The following is an 18896-nucleotide window of genomic DNA, read 5'->3' as shown; positions in this document are numbered from 1 at the left end:
CATTTTTTAAAATTATTTTGGGGCGTTTTGCCCAAATTCCGACACTTTGGGAACGCGCGGCGCCGGGGGGAGAGCGCGGGAGGACTCGGGGATCGTAAAAACGGAACCGGGAGGACTCGGGGATCATAGAGACGGAGCCGGGAGGACTCGGAGATCATAGAGACGGAGCCGGGAGGACTCGGAGATCATAGAGACGGAGCCGAGAGGACGGAGCGGCCCCGGGAAAACCATAGAGAGAAACAGCGCAGGACTGAGCGGAACTTCCGGTTTAATGGCGGAAACCATCGAGACGCGCGCCGGGTGATTGAGCGGCACTTCCGGTCCTCCAAACCATAGAGTTCGCCGCTCCTTTAAACACGTGACCCCGCAGCCGGCTCTGATTGGCGGGCGGAGCCGTCACGAGAGAAATTCTCAACCAATGAGATCGCGGGGCGGGCGCTGAGCGTGAGTCACGTGAGCGGAAGGGAAGTGGGAGCGTCGCTATGGTGAGAACTGGGATAAACTGGGATAAACTGGGATAAACTGGGATGGACTGGGATGGACTGGGATGGACTGGGGGGGACTGGGGGTGTGGTTGGGTGAGGCACTGGCGGGGCACTGTGGTGTTTACTGGGTTATACCGGTCCGTACTGGTTCATACCGGTCCGTACTGGGTTTTACTGGTTTATACTGGTTTTTACTGGTTTTTACTGGTTGCAGACGTCGGCGCTGACGCAGGGCCTGGAGCGGGTCCCGGCCCAGGCCGGGTACCTCGTCATCAGCGACGGCGCCGTGCTGGCCGTGAGGGGGGAGGGGAAAGGGGGGGAGGGGTCCCCAAAACTGGGGGGGAGGGGAGAGGAAAAATTGGGGGAGGGGTCCCTAAAAATCTGCGGAAAATTTGGGGGAGGGGATGGGAAATGGAGGGGGGAGGGGTCCCCAAAACTTGGGGGGTCCCAGGAGGTTTTTTGGCATCTTCTCCCTCTGGGAGGCGCCGGATTTTTGGGGATTTTCACCTGAGAATTCCCAAAATTCGGGGGATTTTTGGGGTTCCCCAGGCGCTTTTTGGGGTCCCGGGTGTGTTTTGGGGGGTCCCAGGTGTTTTTTTGGGGTCTCAGGTGTTTTTTTGGGGTGCCCAGGTGTTTTTTTGGGGGCTCCCAGGTGTTTTTTTTGGGGTCCCAGGTTTTTTTTGGGGGTCCCAGGTCAGTTTTTGGGGGTCCCAGGTGTTTTTTTGGGGTGCCCAGGTGTTTTTTTGGGGGGTCTCAGGTGTTTTTTTTGGGGTCCCGGGTGTGTTTTGGGGGGTCCCGGGTGTGTTTTGGGGTGCCCAGGTGTTTTTTTGGGGGGTCTCAGGTGTTTTTTTTGGGGGGTCCCAGGTGTTTTTTGGGGTCCCAGGTTTTTTTTTGGGGTGCCCAGGTGTTTTTTTGGGGTGCCAGGTGTTTTTTTGGGGGGTCCCAGGTGTTTTTTTGGGGTCCCGGGTGTTTTTTGGGGGGGTCCCGGGTGTTTTTTTGGGGGGTCCCAGGTGTTTTTGGGGTCCCAGGTGTGTTTTTGGGGGTCCCAGGTGTGTTTTTGGGGGGTCCCAGGTGTTTTTTTGGGGTCCCAGGTGTTTTTTTGGGGTCCCAGGTGTTTTTTTGGGGTCCCAGGTGTTTTTTTGGGGGGTCCCAGGTGTTTTTTTGGGGGTCTCAGGTTTTTTTTTGGGGGTCCCAGGTGTTTTTTTGGGGGTCCCAGGTGTGTTTTTTGGGACACCCAGGTGTGTTTTTTGGGGTCCCAGGTGATTTTTGGGGGGTCCCAGGTGTTTTTTTGGGGGGTCCCAGGTGTTTTTTTGGGGGTCTCAGGTGTTTTTTTGGGGTCCCGGGTGTGTTTTTTGGGGGGTCTCAGGTGTTTTTTGGGGGGTCTCAGGTGTTTTTTTGGGGTTTTCTCATTTTTTCAGCTCTCAGCTGCTTTTAGGGATTTTTTGGGGTTTTTTTTTTGGGATTCCCCCCCCTGTTTTCCCAGATTTGGGGGTGCCCTGAGCCGCGTTTGTTCCTGGGTTTTGGGGTCCCTTTCCCCATTTTCAGGGTCCCTGATCCCATTTTCGGGGTCCCTGATCCCATTTTCGGGGTCCCCGATCCCATTTTCGGGGTCCCTGATCCCATTTTCGGGGTCCCTGATCCCATTTTCGGGGTCCCCGATCCCATTTTCGGGGTCCCTTTCCCCATTTTCGGGGTCCCCGATCCCATTTTCGGGTTCCCTTTCCCCATTTTCGGGGTCCCCGATCCCATTTTCGGGGTCCCCGATCCCATTTTCGGGGTCCCCGATCCCATTTTCGGGGTCCATTTCCCCATTTTCAGGGTCCATTTCCCCATTTTCGCGGTCCCTGATCCCATTTTCGGGTTCCCTTTCCCCATTTTCGGGGTCCCCGATCCCATTTTCGGGGTCCCTTTCCCCATTTTCGGGGTCCCTTTCCCCATTTTCGGGTTCCCTTTCCCCATTTTCGGGGTCCCCGATCCCATTTTCGGGGTCCCTTTCCCCATTTTCAGGGTCCATTTCCCCATTTTCGCGGTCCCTGATCCCGTTTTTGGGGTCCCCGATCCCGTTTCTGGGTTCCCTTTCCCCATTTTCGGGGTCCCCGATCCCGTTTCGGGGTCCCCTATCCCATTTTCGGGGTCCCCGATCCCATTTTCGGGGTCCCTCTCCCCATTTTCGGGGTCCCTGATCCCATTTTCGGGGTCCCTCTCCCCATTTTCGGGGTCCCTCTCCCCATTTTCGGGGTCCCCCTCCCCATTTTCGGGGTCCCTCTCCCCATTTTCGGGGTCCCTCTCCCCATTTTTGGGGTCCCCCTCCCCATTTTCGGGGTCCCCGATCCCATTTTCGGGGTCCCTTTCCCCATTTTCAGGGTCCATTTCCCCATTTTCGCGGTCCCTGATCCCGTTTTTGGGGTCCCCGATCCCGTTTCTGGGTTCCCTTTCCCCATTTTCGGGGTCCCCGATCCCGTTTCGGGGTCCCCTATCCCATTTTCGGGGTCCACGATCCCATTTTCGGGGTCCCTTTCCCCATTTTCGGGGTCCCTGATCCCATTTTCGGGGTCCCCGATCCCATTTTCGGGGTCCCTTTCCCCATTTTCGGGGTCCCTTTCCCCATTTTCGGGGTCCCTGATCCCATTTTTGGGGTCCCTGATCCCATTTTCGGGGTGTCCCATCCCATTTTCGGGGTCCCTGATCCCATTTTCGGGGTCCCTGATCCCATTTTCGGGGTCCCCGATCCCATTTTCGGGGTCCCTGATCCCATTTTCGGGGTCCCTTTCCCCATTTTCGGGGTCCCTTTCCCCATTTTCGGGGTCCCTGATCCCATTTTCGGGGTCCCCGATCCCATTTTCGGGGTCCCTTTCCCCATTTTCGGGGTCCCTGATCCCATTTTCGGGGTCCCCGATCCCATTTTCGGGGTCCATTTCCCCATTTTCAGGGTCCCCGATCCCGTTTCTGGGTTCCCTTTCCCCATTTTCGGGGTCCCCGATCCCATTTTCGGGGTCCATTTCCCCATTTTCGGGGTCCCCGATCCCGTTTCTGGGTTCCCTTTCCCCATTTTCGGGGTCCCCGATCCCATTTTCGGGGTCCATTTCCCCATTTTCGGGGTCCATTTCCCCATTTTCAGGGTCCATTTCCCCATTTTCGCGGTCCCCTATCCCGTTTCTGGGTTCCCTTTCCCCATTTTCGGGGTCCCTTTCCCCATTTTCGGGGTCCCCGATCCCATTTTCGGGGTCCCCGATCCCGTTTCTGGGTTCCCTTTCCCCATTTTCGGGGTCCCTGATCCCATTTTCGGGGTCCCCGATCCCATTTTCGGGGTCCCCGACCCCGTTTCCCGCAGTCCTCGGGGGAGCTGGAGAATGACGAGCGCACGGCGGGGGCTCTGCAGGCGCTGCTGCTCACGGCGCTGGGGCTGCGCCTGCCCCGCGGCCACACGGCGCCCTTCCGGCGCCTCTCGGGTGAGGGACACCCTGGGGACAGCCTGGGGACAATGGGGACACACCGGGGACACTGGGGACACAATGGGGACACAATGGGGACAGCAGGGACACCCTGGGGACACCCTGGGGCTGCGCCTGCCCCGCGGCCACACGGCGCCCTTCCGGCGCCTCTCGGGTGAGGGACACGGGGGGGACACTGGGGACACCCTGGGGACACTGGGGACACCCTGGGGACACACCGGGGACAGCCTGGGGACAGCCTGGGGACACAATGGGGACACCCTGGGGACAGCAGGGACACCCTGGGGCTGCGCCTGCCCCGGGGCCACACGGCGCCCTTCCGGTGCCTCTCGGGTGAGGGACACGGGGGGGACACCCTGGGGACACACTGGGGGCACTGGGGACACCCTGGGGACAACAGGGACACCCTGGGGACACCCTGGGGACACACCGGGGACACTGGGGACACCCTGGGGACAATGAGGACAGCCTGGGGACAGCAGGGACACCCTGGGGACACAATGGGGACAGCCTGGGGACACCCTGGGGACACCCTGGGGACACACCGGGGACACTGGGGACACCCTGGGGACAATGAGGACAGCCTGGGGACAGCAGGGACACCCTGGGGACACAATGGGGACAGCCTGGGGACACCCTGGGGACACCCTGGGGACACACTGGGGACACAATGGGGACACACTGGGGACACAATGGGGACACCCTGGGGCTGCGCCTGCCCCGGGGCCACACGGCGCCCTTCCGGCGCCTCTCGGGTGAGGGACACCCTGGGGACAGCCTGGGGACACCCTGGGGACAATGGGGACACCCTGGGGACACAATGGGGACACCCTCGGGACAGCCTGGGGACACTGGGGACACCATGGGGACACTGGGGACACAATGGGGACACCCCGGGGACACCCTGGGGACACTGGGGGCAGCAGGGACACCGGAGACAGACACCCCAGGGACACCAGGGGCACCAAATGTCCCCAGGGTGTCCCCAAATGTCCCCAATATGTCCCCAGGGTGTCCCCAATGTGTCCCCAGGGTGTCCCCAAATGTCCCCAGGGATCCCCAAGTGTCCACAAGGAGTTGCCATATGTCCCCAATGGGTCCCCAGGGGTCCTCAGTGGGTCCCCAAAATGTTCCCAAGGGTCCCCAGGGTGTCCAAAGTGTCCCCTGGGTGTCTCCAAGGGTCCCCAAAGTGTCCCCAGGGTCCCCAGAATGTCCCCAGGGTGTCCCCAAGGGTCCTCAAAGTGTCCTCAGGGTGTCCCCAGGGTCCCCAAAATGTCCTCAAAGTGTCCTCAGGGTGTTCCCAAGGGGTTCCCAGAGGTGGCAGGTGCCACCAAAGGGTCACAAAGTGGCACCGAAAGGGTCCCTGGGGGGAATTTCAGGGGGTTCTGAGATCTCCAATGTCCCCAAATGTCCCCAGGGTGTCCCCAGGGTCCCCAAAATGTCCCCAGGGTGTCCCCAAAGGGTCCCCAGGGGGGATTTTAGGGGGTTCTGAGCTCTCCGGTGTCCCCAAGACACCGTCCCCAGGGTTCTGGGGGTGGCCCTGTCCCCATTGTCCCCATTGTCCCCATTCCTGACCCTGGGGACATGGAGGGTGGCACTGGGGACACTGGGGGTGGCTCTGGGGACACAGGGTGGCTCTGGGGACACTGGGTGACTCTGGGGACACAGGGTGGCTCTGGGGACACTGGGGGTGGCTTTGGGGACACTGGGGGTGGCTCTGGGGACACCGGGGGTGACACTGGGGGTGGCTCTGGGGACACCAAGGTGGCTCTGGGGACACTGGGGACAGCAGGGTGGCACTGGGGATATGGAGGGTGGCTCTGGGGACACCAGGGGTGACTCTGGGGACACTGGGGTGGCACTGGGGACACCAGGGTGGCACTGGGGACACCAGGGGTGGCTCTGGGGACACAGGGTGGCTCTGGGGACACCAGGGGTGACACTGGGGGTGGCTCTGGGGACACCGGGGGTGGCTCTGGGGACAGCAGGGTGGCTCTGGGGACAGCAGGGTGGCTCTGGGGACACCGGGGGTGGCACTGGGGACACCAGGGGTGGCTCTGGGGACAGCAGGGTGGCTCTGGGGACACCAGGGGTGGCTCTGGGGACAGCAGGGTGGCACTGGGGACAGCAGGGTGGCTCTGGGGACACAGGGTGGCTTTGGGGACACTGGGGGTGACACTGGGGACAGCAGGGTGGCTCTGGGGACACCGGGGGTGGCTCTGGGGACAGCAGGGTGGCTCTGGGGACAGCAGGGTGGCTCTGGGGACACCGGGGGTGGCACTGTCCCCGTTGTCCCCAGTGGTGTTTGGTGAGCACTCGCTCCTCGTCACCGTCTCGGGACAGAAACTCTTCGTGGTCAAGCGCCACCACCACGCCCAGGAGCCGGTGGCCGTGTGAAGAATGTCCCCAGATGTCCCCAAACTGTCCCCAGAGGAGGTGGCACCGCCCTGGCTGCCTGCTCCTGTCCCCAGAGTGTCCCCAGATCCCCCCGTGGGGACAATAAACGACGTCTGAGGGTGGCTCTGGTGCCTTGTGACTTCCTTGGGGACATCAGGTGACATCCAGAACCTTCTGGTGACATCCAGCTGACACCTAGACCCCCTTGGTGACATCCAGGTGACATCAGGTGACATCCAGGTCTCTTTATTGGCAATAAATAACAGGGACAGAGGTGCCACCCTTGTCCCCAATGTCCCCAACCCCTCCCCCCACCTTTGGCTCAGGGACTCTTCCCCCATGTCCCCAAATGTCCCCAAAATCCCGACCCCAAACGTGGGCACAGCTCCAGGCTGTGTCCCCAAAGTGTCCCCAAGGTCCCCTCCATGGCACGTGGCAGTGACCCCTCCCATTGTCACCTGGCTTTGGGGACACCAGGGGTGGCACTGTCCCCATTGTCCCCAAGGCCCTGAAGGTGGCACTGAGGGTGGCTTTGTCCCCTTGGTCCCTGTCCCAACTGTCCCCAATGTCCTGGAAGTGGCTCTGGGGACACTGGGGGTGGCCCTGTCCCCACTGTCCCCAGTGCTGTCCCTGCTACCCCAGTGATGTCCCCAAGCTGTCTCCACACTGTCCCCAATGTCCCAGTGCCATCCCAGCGGTGTCCCTGCCACCCTGGGATGTCCCCAAACTGTCCCCAGTGCCCCAGCACCATCCCCACTGTCCCCAGACTGTCCCCAAACTGTCCCAGCACCGTCTGTGCCACCCCGGTGCCATCCCAGCGATGTCCCAATGAGGTCCCCAAGCTGTCCCCATGGTGTTCCCACCTGTCCCTGTGGTGTCCCTGTGTCCCCAATGTCCCCACCTGTCCCTGTGGTGTCCCCGTGTCCCCATGGTGTCCCCAGCTGTCCCCATGTCGCCAAGCTGTCCCCAGCTGTCCCTATGGTGTCCCCAAGCTGTCCCCAGCTGTCCCCATGGTGTTCCCACCTGTCCCTGTGGTGTCCCTGTGTCCCCAATGTCCCCAGCTGTCCCTGTGGTGTCCCCGTGTCCCCATGGTGTCTCCAATGTCCCCATGTCCCCAAGCTGTCCCCAGCTGTCCCCGTGTCCCCAGCTGTCCCCAAGCTGTCCCCAGCTGTCCCAGTGTCCCCAGCTGTCCCCAAGCTGTCCCTGTGGTGTCTCCAATGTCCCCGTGGTGTCCCCAGCTGTCCCCATGTCCCCAGCTGTCCCCATGTCCCCGTGGTGTCCCCATGGTGTCCCCATGTCCCCAGCTGTCCCCAAGCTGTCCCCAGCTGTCCCCAAGCTGTCCCTAAGCTGTCCCCAGCTGTCCCCAGCTGTCCCCGTGTCCCCATGTCAGCTGTCACTGCACGGGTGGCACCACCAGCACCTTGCACTCTCTCTTGGCGATCTTGTCCAGGGCCAGCACGGCCCTGTCACCTGCGGGCAGGTACAGGGGGCGGCCCACGGGGGAGCCCACGGGGGGCGTGATGGCGCGGCGCTCCATGGCACTGCCCGACCTGGGGACAAGTGTCACCTCAGTGTCACCTCAGTGTCACCTGTGTGTCACCTGTGTCACCCACAGCGCCCCTGAGTCACCCTCAGTGTCCCTGTGTCACCCCAGGGTGATGGCGCGGCGCTCCATGGCACTGCCCGACCTGGGACAGGGACAGCAGTGTCACCTCAGTGTCACCTGTGTCACCCACAGCGCCCCTGAGTCACCCTCAGTGTCCCTGTGTCACCCCAGGGTGATGGCGCGGCGCTCCATGGCACTGCCCGACCTGGGGACAAGTGTCACCTGTGTCACCTCAGTGTCACCTGTGTCACCCACAGCGCCCCTGTGTCACCCACAGCACCCCTGTGTCACCCACAGTGTCCCTGTGTCACCCCAGGGTGATGGCGCGGCGCTCCATGGCACTGCCCGACCTGGGGACAAGTGTCACCTCAGTGTCACCTGTGTGTCACCTCAGTGTCACCTGAGTCACCCACAGCGCCACTGAGTCACCCACAGCGCCCCTGAGTCACCCACAGTGTCCCTGTGTCACCCCAGGGTGATGGCGCGGCGCTCCATGGCACTGCCCGACCTGGGGACAAGTGTCACCTCAGTGTCACCTCAGTGTCACCTGTGTCACCCACAGCACCCCTGAGTCACCCACAGTGTCCCTGTGTCACCCACAGTGTCACCTCCTTGTGTCACCCACAGCACCCCTGTGTCACCCACAGTGTCCCTGTGTCACCCCAGGGTGATGGCATGGCGCTCCATGGCACTGCCCGACCTGGGGACAAGTGTCACCTGTGTCACCTCCCTGTGTCACCCACAGCACCCCTGTGTCACCCACAGCGCCCCTGTGTCACCCACAGTGTCCCTGTGTCACCCCAGGGTGATGGCGCGGCGCTCCATGGCACTGCCCGACCTGGGGACAAGTGTCACCTGTGTCACCTGTGTGTCACCTGTGTCACCCCCAGTGTCCCTGTGTCACCCACAGTGTCCCTGTGTCACCCCGGGGTGATGGCGCGGCGCTCCATGGCACTGCCCGACCTGGGGACAAGTGTCACCTGTGTCACCTCCCTGTGTCACCCACAGCACCCCTGTGTGACCCACAGTGTCCCTGTGTCACCCTCACTGTCCCTGTGTCACCCACAGTGTCCCTGTGTCACCCAGTGTCACCTGTGTCACCCACAGCGCCCCTGAGTCACCCACAGTGTCCCTGTGTCACCCACAGTGTCCCTGTGTCACCCACAGCACCCCTGTGTCACCCACAGCGCCCCTGAGTCACCCACAGTGTCCCTGTGTCACCCCAGGGTGATGGCATGGCGCTCCATGGCACTGCCCGACCTGGGACAGGGACAGCAGTGTCACCTCTGTGTCACCCACAGTGTCCCTGTGTCACCCACAGTGTCCCTGTGTCACCCCGGGGTGATGGCGCGGCGCTCCATGGCACTGCCCGACCTGGGACAGGGACAGCAGTGTCACCTCTGTGTCACCTGTGTCACCCACAGCGTCCCTGAGTCACCCACAGTGTCCCTGTGTCACCCCAGGGTGATGGCATGGCGCTCCATGGCACTGCCCGACCTGGGGACAAGTGTCACCTGTGTCACCTGTGTGTCACCTCAGTGTCACCTGTGTGTCACCTGTGTCACCCACAGTGTCCCTGTGTCACCCACAGCACCCCTGTGTCACCCACAGTGTCCCTGTGTCACCCAGAGCGCCCCTGTGTCACCCACAGCGCCCCTGAGTCACCCTCACTGTCCCTGTGTCACCCACAGCACCCCTGTGTCACCCACAGTGTCACCTCCTTGTGTCACCCCCAGTGTCCCTGTGTCACCCTCAGTGTCCCTGTGTCACCCAGTGTCCCTGTGTCACCCCGGGGTGATGGCGCGGCGCTCCATGGCACTGCCCGACCTGGGGACAAGTGTCACCTGTGTCACCTCAGTGTCACCTCAGTGTCACCTCCTTGTGTCACCCTCACTGTCCCCGTGTCACCCCGGGGTGATGGCCCACACTGGGGCAGTGGCACTGGGGACATCCCTGTCCCCTCAATGTCCCCTCAGTGTCCCCTCAGTGTCCCCGTGTCACCCAAGGCAGTGCTGGCACCGCCCTGTGTCACCCCCAGTGTCCCTTTGTCACATCCCAGCCCCCTCCAGTCCCCTCCCAGTCCCCCCCAGTCCCTCCCAGTCCCTCCCAGTCCCCTCCCAGTCCCCCCCAGTTCCCTCCCAGTCTCCTCCCAGTTTCCTCCCAGTCCCCCCCCAGCCCCTCCCAGTCCCTCCCAGCCCCTCCCAGTCCCTCCCAGCCCCCTTCCAGTCCCTCCCAGTCCCCCCCAGTCCCCTCCCAGTCCCTCCCAGCCCCTCCCAGCCCCTCCCAGTCCCTCCCAGTCCCCCCAGTCGCCTCCCAGTCCCCACCAGCCCCCTCCCAGTCCCCCCCAGCCCCTCCCAGTCCCCCCCAGTTCCCTCCCAGTCCCCTCCCAGTCCCTCCCAGTCCCCCCCAGTCCCTCCCAGTCCCCCCCAGCCCCTCCCAGTCCCCCCCAGTCCCCCCAGTCCCTTCCCAGTCCCCCTCAGCCCCCTCTCAGCCCCTCCCAGTCCCCTCCCAGTCCCCTCCCAGTCCCCCTCAGCCCCCTCCCAGTCCCCTCCCAGTCCCCTCCCAGTCCCCCCAGTCCCCTCCCAGTCCCCTCCCAGTCCCCCCCAGCCCCTCCCAGTCCCTCCCAGTCCCTCCCAGTCCCCTCCCAGTCCCCCCCAGCCCCTCCCAGTCCCCTCCCAGTCCCTCCCAGTCCCTCCCAGCCCCTCCCAGCCCCTCCCACTCCCCTCCCAGTCCCTCCCAGTCCCTCCCACTCCCCTCCCAGTCCCCCCCAGCCCCTCCCAGTCCCTCCCAGTCCCCTCCCAGTCCCTCCCAGTCCCCCCCCAGTGCCTCCCAGTGCTCCCAGTACCTCATGAGGTGGCTCCTGGCCGGCTGCTGGTGGGAGAAGGACTGGGAGCGTCCCAGTCCAGCCACCAGTTCACGCACGGCCGGGGAACTGGGGCTGCTCTTGCGGGACACCGGCCGCGCCTCGGGGGGGGCACTGGTGACACTGGCCGTGAACTGGAGCTTCAGCTTCATGTGCTGGGACAGCTGGGAGCCACTGGGAGTCACTGGGACTGACTGGGAGCCACTGGGAGGGGCTGGGAGGGACTGGGGGGGCACTGGGAGGGACTGGAATTACTGGGGTGGGGTCTGGGAGGGACTGGGAGGGCACTGGGACGGACTGGGAGGGACTGGGAGAGGCTGGGAGGGAGTTTTGGGGGGATTTGGGGCACTGGGAGGGACTGGAATTATCGGGATGGGATCTTGGAGGGACTGGGAGTTACTGGGGTGGCACTGGGACTGACTGGGAGGGACTGGGACTGACTGGGAGGGAACTGGGAGGGGCTGGAGGGGGACTGGGAGGGAGTTTTGGGGAGATTTGGGGCACTGGGAGGGACTGGAATTACTGGGGTGGGGTCTTGGAGGGACTGGGAGTTACTGGGGTGGCACTGGGACTGACTGGGAGGGACTGGGACTGACTGGGAGGGAACTGGGAGGGGCTGGAGGGGGACTGGGAGGGAGTTTTGGGGAGATTTGGGGCATTGGGAGGGACTGGAATTACTGGGGTGGGGTCTGGAAGGGGCTGGGAGGGCACTGGGACGGACTGGGAGGGACTGGGAGAGGCTGGGAGGGAGTTTTGGGGGGATTTGGGGCACTGGGAGGGACTGGGAGTACTGGGTTGGCACTGGGAGCATCGGGAATGGACTGGAACAGGGATAACGATGGGGCAGGGGTGGCACTGGGGTGACACAGGTGACACTGAGGGTGGCACAGGTGGCACTGGGGTGACACAGGTGACACTGAGGGTGGCACTGACCTCGAAGAGCCCGACCCTGAGTGCCTGGAAGGGGATACTGGGGATACTGGGGATACTGGGAATGGGGTAACAGTGGGATAACGGGGGTAATGGTGGCACTGGGGTGACAGTGGTGACACAGGTGACACTGAGGGTGGCACAGGTGACACTGAGGGTGACACAGGTGACACTGAGGGTGACACAGGTGACACTGAGGGTGGCACAGGTGACACTGAGGGTGGCACTGACCTCGAAGAGCCCGGCCCTGAGTGCCTGGAAGGGGATACTGGGAACACTGGGAATGGGATAACAGTGGGATAACGGGGGTAATGGTGGCACTGGGGTTGCAATGGTGACACAGGTGACACTGAGGGTGACACAGGTGACACTGAGGGTGGCACAGGGGTGACACTGACCTCGAAGAGCCCGGCCCTGAGTGCCTGGAAGGGGATACTGGGGATACTGGGAATGGGGTAACAGTGGGATAACGGGGGTAATGGTGGCACTGGGGTTGCAATGGTGACACAGGTGACACTGAGGGTGGCACAGGTGACACTGAGGGTGACACAGGTGACATTGAGGGTGACACAGGTGACACTGAGGGTGGCACAGGGGTGGCACTGACCTCGAAGAGCCCGGCCCTGAGTGCCTGGAAGGGGATGCTGGGGATACTGGGAATGGGGTAACAGTGGGATAACGGGGGTAATGGTGGCACTGGGGTTGCAATGGTGACACAGGTGACACTGAGGGTGACACAGGTGACACTGAGGGTGGCACTGACCTCGAAGAGCCCGGCCCTGAGTGCCTGGAATGCCACCCTGAAGGTGCGGGCGCTGCCCTTGCGGGAGTAGCCCAGGTTGGTCAGGGGCGTGTGACAAACCACCGAGTCCAGAGCCCCCCGCGCCTTCCCTGCAGCGGGGGTTGGGATTTTGGGAATTTGGGGATTTTGGGAATTTGGGGATTTTGGGGGGATTTGGGATTTTGGGGATTTCAGAGGGGTTCAGGGGATTTTTTGGGATTTTTCGGAATTTTTTAGGGATTTTTGGGGGATTTTTTATTTTATTATTATTTCTTCTCTTTTTTTTTGGAGTTTTGGGAGTTGGGGTCTCCTCTTTGTCCCCAAGCCCCCTTCGCATCCCCAATGTCCCCAATGTCCCCATTGTCACTCAGTGTCCCCATTGTCACTCAGTGTCCCCCAATGTCCCCCAATATCCCTGTTATCCTAAATCCCCCTGACATCCCCAGTGTCCCCAATGTCCCCAAACTCCCCAATGTCCCCAATCCCCCCAGTGTCCCTGTGTCCCAAATGTCCCCAATCCCCCCAGTGTCCCCAGTGTCCCAAATCCCCCCAATGTCCCCAATCCCCCCAATGTCCCCAATCCCCCCAGTGTCCCCAATCCCCCCAATCCCCCCAGTGTCCCCAATGTCCCCAATCCCCCCAATCCCCCCAATGTCCCCAGTGTCCCCAATCCCCCCAATGTCCCCAGTGTCCCCAATCCCCCCAGTGTCCCCAGTGTCCCCAATCCCCCCAGTGTCCCCAATCCCCCCAGTGTCCCCAATCCCCCCAGTGTCCCCAGTGTCCCCAATCCCCCCAGTGTCCCCAATCCCCCCAATGTCCCCAGTGTCCCCAATCCCCCCAGTGTCCCCAGTGTCCCCAGTCCCCCCAGTGTCCCCAATCTCCCCAGTCCCCCCAATGTCCCCAATCCCCCCAATGTCCCCAATGTCCCCAATGTCCCCAATCCCCCCAGTGTCCCCAGTGTCCCCAATCCCCCCAGTGTCCCCAATCCCCCCAATGTCCCCAGTGTCCCCAATCCCCCCAATGTCCCCAATGTCCCCAATCCCCCCAGTGTCCCCAATCCCCCCAATGTCCCCAATCCCCCCAATCCCCCCAGTGTCCCCAATCCCCCCAATCCCCTCAATCCCCCCAGTGTCCCCAGTGTCCCCAGTGTCCCCAATGTCCCAGTGTCCCCATTGTCCCAGTGTCCCAGTGTCCCCACCAGCAGTGGCCTCGGGTGTCCAGACCAGTCTGACAGCCAGGAAGTCCTGCAGCTCGTTGAGCAGGGTGTAGGTGACAGTGAAGCGCTGCAGGGCCACCACCGGCGACTCGCAGGTGGCCGTCATGACAAAGCGCGGCCGCTCCAGACGGATGCTGGGCAACCTGGGGACACGGGGACAGCGGGTGGCACCGTGGGGACAGAGGGGACACGGGGACACGGGGGTGGCACCGTGGGGACAGAGGGGACACGGGGACAGTGGGTGGCACCGTGGGGACAGAGGGGACACGGGGACACGGGGACACGGGGGTGGCACCGTGGGGACACGGGGACACGGGGACATGGGGGTGGCACCGTGGGGACACGGGGACACGGGGCTGGCAACCTGGGGACACGGGGACATGGGGACAGCGGGTGGCACCGTGGGGACAGAGGGGACACGGGGCTGACAACCTGGGGACACGGGGACACGGGGACAGCGGGTGGCACCGTGGGGACAGAGGCGACACGGGGCTGGCAACCTGGGGACACGGGGACAGTGGGTGGCACCGTGGGGACAGAGGGGACACGGGGCTGGCAACCTGGGGACACGGGGACAGCGGGTGGCACCGTGGGGACAGAGGGGACACGGGGACACGGGGATGGCACCGTGGGGACAGAGGGGACACGGGGACACGGGGACACGGGGGTGGCACTGTGGGGACAGAGGGGACACGGGGACACGGGGGTGGCACCGTGGGGACAGAGGGGACACGGGGACACGGGGGTGGCACCGTGGGGACAGAGGGGACACGGGGGTGGCACTGTGCGGACAGAGGGGACACGGGGACACAGGGGTGGCACCGTGGGGACAGAGGGGACACAGGGGTGGCACCGTGGGGACACGGGGACACGGGGACACAGGGGTGGCACTGTGGGAACAGAGGGGACACGGGGGTGGCACCGTGGGGACACGGGGACACGGGGACACAGGGATGGCACCGTGGGGACAGAGGGGACACGGGGACACGGGGGTGGCACCGTGGGGACAGAGGGGACACAGGGGTGGCACCGTGGGGACAGAGGGGACACGGGGGTGGCACCGTGGGGACACGGGGACACAGGGACACAGGGATGGCACCGTGGGGACAGAGGGGACACGGGGACATGGGGCTGGCACCTTGGGGACAGCAGGGACACGGGGATGGCACCGTGGGGACAGAGGGGACAGTGGGTGGCACTGTGGGGACACGGGGATGACACCGTGGGGGCAGTGGGGACAGTGGGTGGCACTGTGGGGACAGAGGGGACAGTGGGTGGCACCGTGGGGACACGGGGGTGGCACCATGGGGACAGAGGGGACAGTGGGTGGCACCGTGGGGACACGGGGGTGGCACCATGGGGACAGCAGGGACAGCGGGTGGCACCATGGGGACAGCAGGGTGGCACCATGGGGACACGGTGGTGGCATTGTGGGGACACAGTAGTGGCACCATGGGGACACGGTGGTGGCATCGTGGGGACAGCAGGGTATCACCATGGGGACAGCGGGGACAGTGGGGACACGGTGGTGGCATCGTGGGGACAGCGGGGACAGCAGGGTGGCATCGTAGAGACATGGTGGTGACATTGTGGGGACAGCAGGGACAGCAGGTGGCACTGTGGGGACACGGTGGTGGCATCGTGGGGACAACCCCAGAGCAGCTCCAGAGGCTCTGAGAACAGAGGGACATGGGGACAGTGCCAGGGCAATGAGGGGACAATGAGGTGGTGGCACCACGGGAAGGTCTGGGAGCCTTGGTGACACCGAGGTGACATAGAGGTGACACAGGTGACACTGAGGTGACACAGAGGTGACACAGGTGACACTGAGGTGACACAGGTGACACTGAGGTGACACAGAGGTGACACAGAGGTGACACAGAGGTGACACAGGTGACACAGAGGTGACACTGAGGTGACACAGGTGACAGAGATGACACACAGGTGACACTGAGGTGACACAGAGGTGACACAGAGGTGACACAGAGGTGACACAGAGATGACACACAGGTGACACTGAGGTGACACAGGTGACACAGGTGACACAGTGGTGACACAGGTGACACAGAGGTGACACAGAGGTGACACAGGTGACACAGGTGAGGTGACACAGGTGACACTGAGGTGACACAGAGGTGACACAGGTGACACACAGGTGACACTGAGGTGACACTGAGGTGACACAGGTGACACAGGTGACACAGGTGACACACAGGTGACACAGGTGACACACAGGTGACACAGGTGACACAGGTGACACAGAGGTGACACAGAGGTGACACAGGTGACTGAGGTGACACTGAGGTGACACAGAGGTGACACAGGTGACACTGAGGTGACACTGAGGTGACACAGGTGACACAGAGGTGACACAGGTGACACAGGTGACACTGAGGTGACACTGAGGTGACACAGAGGTGACACAGGTGACACTGAGGTGACACAGAGGTGACACAGAGGTGACACAGGTGACACTGAGGTGACACAGGTGACACTGAGGTGACACAGGTGACACAGGTGACACTGAGGTGACACTGAGGTGACACTGAGGTGACAATGAGGTGACAATGAGGTGACACTGAGGTGACACAGGTGACACAGTGGTGACACAGAGGTGACACAGGTGACACTGAGGTGACACTGAGTGACACAGAGGTGACATAGAGGTGACACAGAGGTGACACAGGTGACACAGAGGTGACACAGAGATGACACTGAGGTGACACAGGTGACACTGAGGTGACACAGGGGTGACACAGGGGTGACACAGGTGACAATAGGGGTGACACAGGTGACACAGGTGACACAGGTGACACACAGGTGACACACAGGTGACACAGGTGACACACAGGTGACACAGGTGACACACAGGTGACACAGGTGACACAGGTGACACAGGTGACACAGAGGTGACACAGAGGTGACACAGGTGACACAGAGGTGACACAGAGGTGACACAGGTGACACAGAGGTGACACAGGTGACACAGGTGACACAGGTGACACAGAGGTGACACAGAGATGACACTGAGGTGACACAGGTGACACAGAGGTGACACAGGTGACACTGAGGTGACACAGGTGACACAGGTGACACTCACCGGTAGTGGGTGACAATGCTGCTGGTGAAGGGCAGCTTGGGCGTTGACCAGCGCACCACGGCCACCAGCGGCACCTCCAGGCCCTGCTTGGGGACACCTCTGTCACCCCGGTGCCACCGCGGTGCCACCGTGTCCCCAGTGTCCCCATTATCCCCCAGTGTCCCCAATGTCCCCAGCCCCCCCTGTGTCCCCATGATCCCCATTATCCCCAATGTCCCCAGTGTCCCCATTGTCCCCAATGTCCCCAGTGTCCCCAATGTCCCCATTATCCCCAATGTCCCCAGTGTCCCCATTATCCCCAATGTCCCCAATGTCCCCAGTGTCCCCATTGTCCCCAATGTCCCCAATGTCCCTGTGTCCCCAATCCCCCCGTGTCCCCAGTGTCCCCAATGTCCCCAGTGTCCCCAATGTCCCCATTATCCCCCATGTCCCCGTGTCCCCCCCGTCCCCATTATCCCCCCTGTCCCCAGTGTCCCCAGTGTCCTCCCTGTCCCTGTGTCCCCAATCCCCCCGTGTCCCCAGTGTCCCCATTATCCCCCATGTCCCCGTGTCCCCCCTGTCCCCAGTGTCCCCAGTGTCCCCCCTGTCCCCAGTGTCCCCAATGTCCCCATTATCCCCAATATCCCCATTATCCCCAGTGTCCCCAGTGTCACCCTGTCCCCAGTGTCCCCCCTGTCCCCAGTGTCCCCAGTGTCCCCTGTCCCCAGTGTCTCCCTGTCCCCAGTGTCCCCAGTGTCTCCCTGTCCCCAGTGTCCCCAGTGTCCCCCCTGTCCCCAGTGTCCCCCCCTGTCCCCATTATCCCCAATATCCCCATTATCCCCAGTGTCCCCCTGTCCCCAGTGTCACCCTGTCCCCAGTGTCCCCCTGTCCCCAGTGTCCCCAGTGTCCCCTGTCCCTGTCACCTCTCTGCCGTCGCGCGGGGGCCGCTCTGGCGCCTGCAGCTGGAACAGGAAGTTCTGCTCCTCCAGGGCACTGAGGGGACACGGCCACCGCCAGTGACAGCCGGGGACACGGCAGAAAGCGCCCACGGGGACCTCGCCTGAGTGGTGGCTGAGGGACAGGGGACAGGGGGACACTCAGGGGACACTCAGGGGACACTCAGGGGACACGGCCACCGCCAGTGACAGCCGGGGACACGGCAGAAAGCGCCCACGGGGACCTCACCTGAGTGGTGGCTGAGGGACAGGGGACAGGGGGACACTCAGGGGACACTCAGGGGACACTCAGGGGACAGGGGACACTCAGGGACAGGGGACACTCAGGGGACACGGCCACCGCCAGTGACAGCCGGGGACACGGCAGAAAGCGCCCACGGGGACCTCACCTGAGTGGTGGCTGAGGGACAGGGGACATGGGGACACTCAGGGGACACTCAGGGGACACTCAGGGACAGGGGACACTCAGGGGACACTCAGGGACAGGGGACACTCAGGGGCACTCAGGGACAGGGGACACTCAGGGGACACTCAGGGACAGGGGACACTCAGGGGACACTCAGGGGACACGGCCACCGCCAGTGACAGCCGGGGACACGGCAGAAAGCGCCCACGGGGACCTCACCTGAGTGGTGGCTGAGGGACAGGGGACAGGGGGACACTCAGGGGACACTCAGGGACAGGGGACACTCAGGGGACACGGCCACCGCCAGTGACAGCCGGGGACACGGCAGAAAGCGCCCACGGGGACCTCGCCTGAGTGGTGGCTGAGGGACAGGGGACAGGGGGACACTCAGGGGACACTCAGGGGACACTCAGGGACAGGGGACACTCAGGGGGACACTCAGGGGACACTCAGGGGACACGGCCACCGCCAGTGACAGCCGGGGACACGGCAGAAAGCGCCCACGGGGACCTCACCTGAGTGGTGGCTGAGGGACAGGGGACATGGGGACACTCAGGGGACACTCAGGGGACACTCAGGGGACACTCAGGGACAGGGGACACTCAGGGGACACGGCCACCGCCAGTGACAGCCGGGGACACGGCAGAAAGCGCCCACGGGGACCTCGCCTGAGTGGTGGCTGAGGGACAGGGGACAGGGGGACACTCAGGGGACACTCAAGGGAC

The 18896-nt window shown here is 63.1% G+C and overlaps 2 protein-coding genes and 1 long non-coding RNA gene across 3 annotated transcripts; 2 read left to right on the top strand and 1 right to left on the bottom strand.

Annotated features, from left to right (window-relative positions):
* The first annotated feature begins 345 nt into the window (after window positions 1–345).
* LAMTOR4 (late endosomal/lysosomal adaptor, MAPK and MTOR activator 4) lies at window positions 346–6456 on the top strand. Its single transcript, XM_079333022.1, has 4 exons — window positions 346–485; window positions 700–780; window positions 3817–3934; window positions 6237–6456. The coding sequence occupies exons 1-4, from the start codon at window positions 483–485 to the stop codon at window positions 6332–6334; spliced, it is 300 nt and encodes a 99-aa protein (XP_079189148.1). The 5' UTR covers window positions 346–482; the 3' UTR covers window positions 6335–6456.
* A 1270-nt stretch (window positions 6457–7726) lies between these two features.
* On the bottom strand, window positions 7727–18005 carry TRAPPC14 (trafficking protein particle complex subunit 14; the record flags this gene model as incomplete). Its single annotated transcript, XM_079333027.1, has 7 exons — window positions 7727–7884; window positions 10786–10967; window positions 12497–12624; window positions 13713–13873; window positions 16831–16913; window positions 17733–17880; window positions 17995–18005. Coding segments are annotated over 7 exons (870 nt in total), but the record flags the coding sequence as incomplete, so codon positions are not given.
* LOC306816610 lies at window positions 15839–16824 on the top strand. Its single transcript, XR_013777730.1, has 3 exons — window positions 15839–15983; window positions 16044–16322; window positions 16531–16824. It is a non-coding gene; the product is annotated as an uncharacterized lncRNA (long non-coding RNA).
* Window positions 18006–18896: the final 891 nt, after the last annotated feature.

The sequence above is a fragment of the Erithacus rubecula genome (assembly GCF_903797595.1).
Source record: "Erithacus rubecula genome assembly, contig: scaffold_735_arrow_ctg1, whole genome shotgun sequence".
In the NCBI taxonomy this organism is placed as follows: Eukaryota; Metazoa; Chordata; class Aves; order Passeriformes; family Muscicapidae; genus Erithacus; species Erithacus rubecula.
This window is presented reverse-complemented; position numbering and strand designations above follow the sequence as displayed.

Coding starts and splice junctions, on each gene's coding strand:
- LAMTOR4 (XM_079333022.1), top strand. Junction 781..3,816: donor GCGACGGCGCCGTGCTGGCC/GTGAGGGGGGAG, acceptor CGTTTCCCGCAG/TCCTCGGGGGAGCTGGAGAA. Junction 3,935..6,236: donor GCCCTTCCGGCGCCTCTCGG/GTGAGGGACACC, acceptor CGTTGTCCCCAG/TGGTGTTTGGTGAGCACTCG.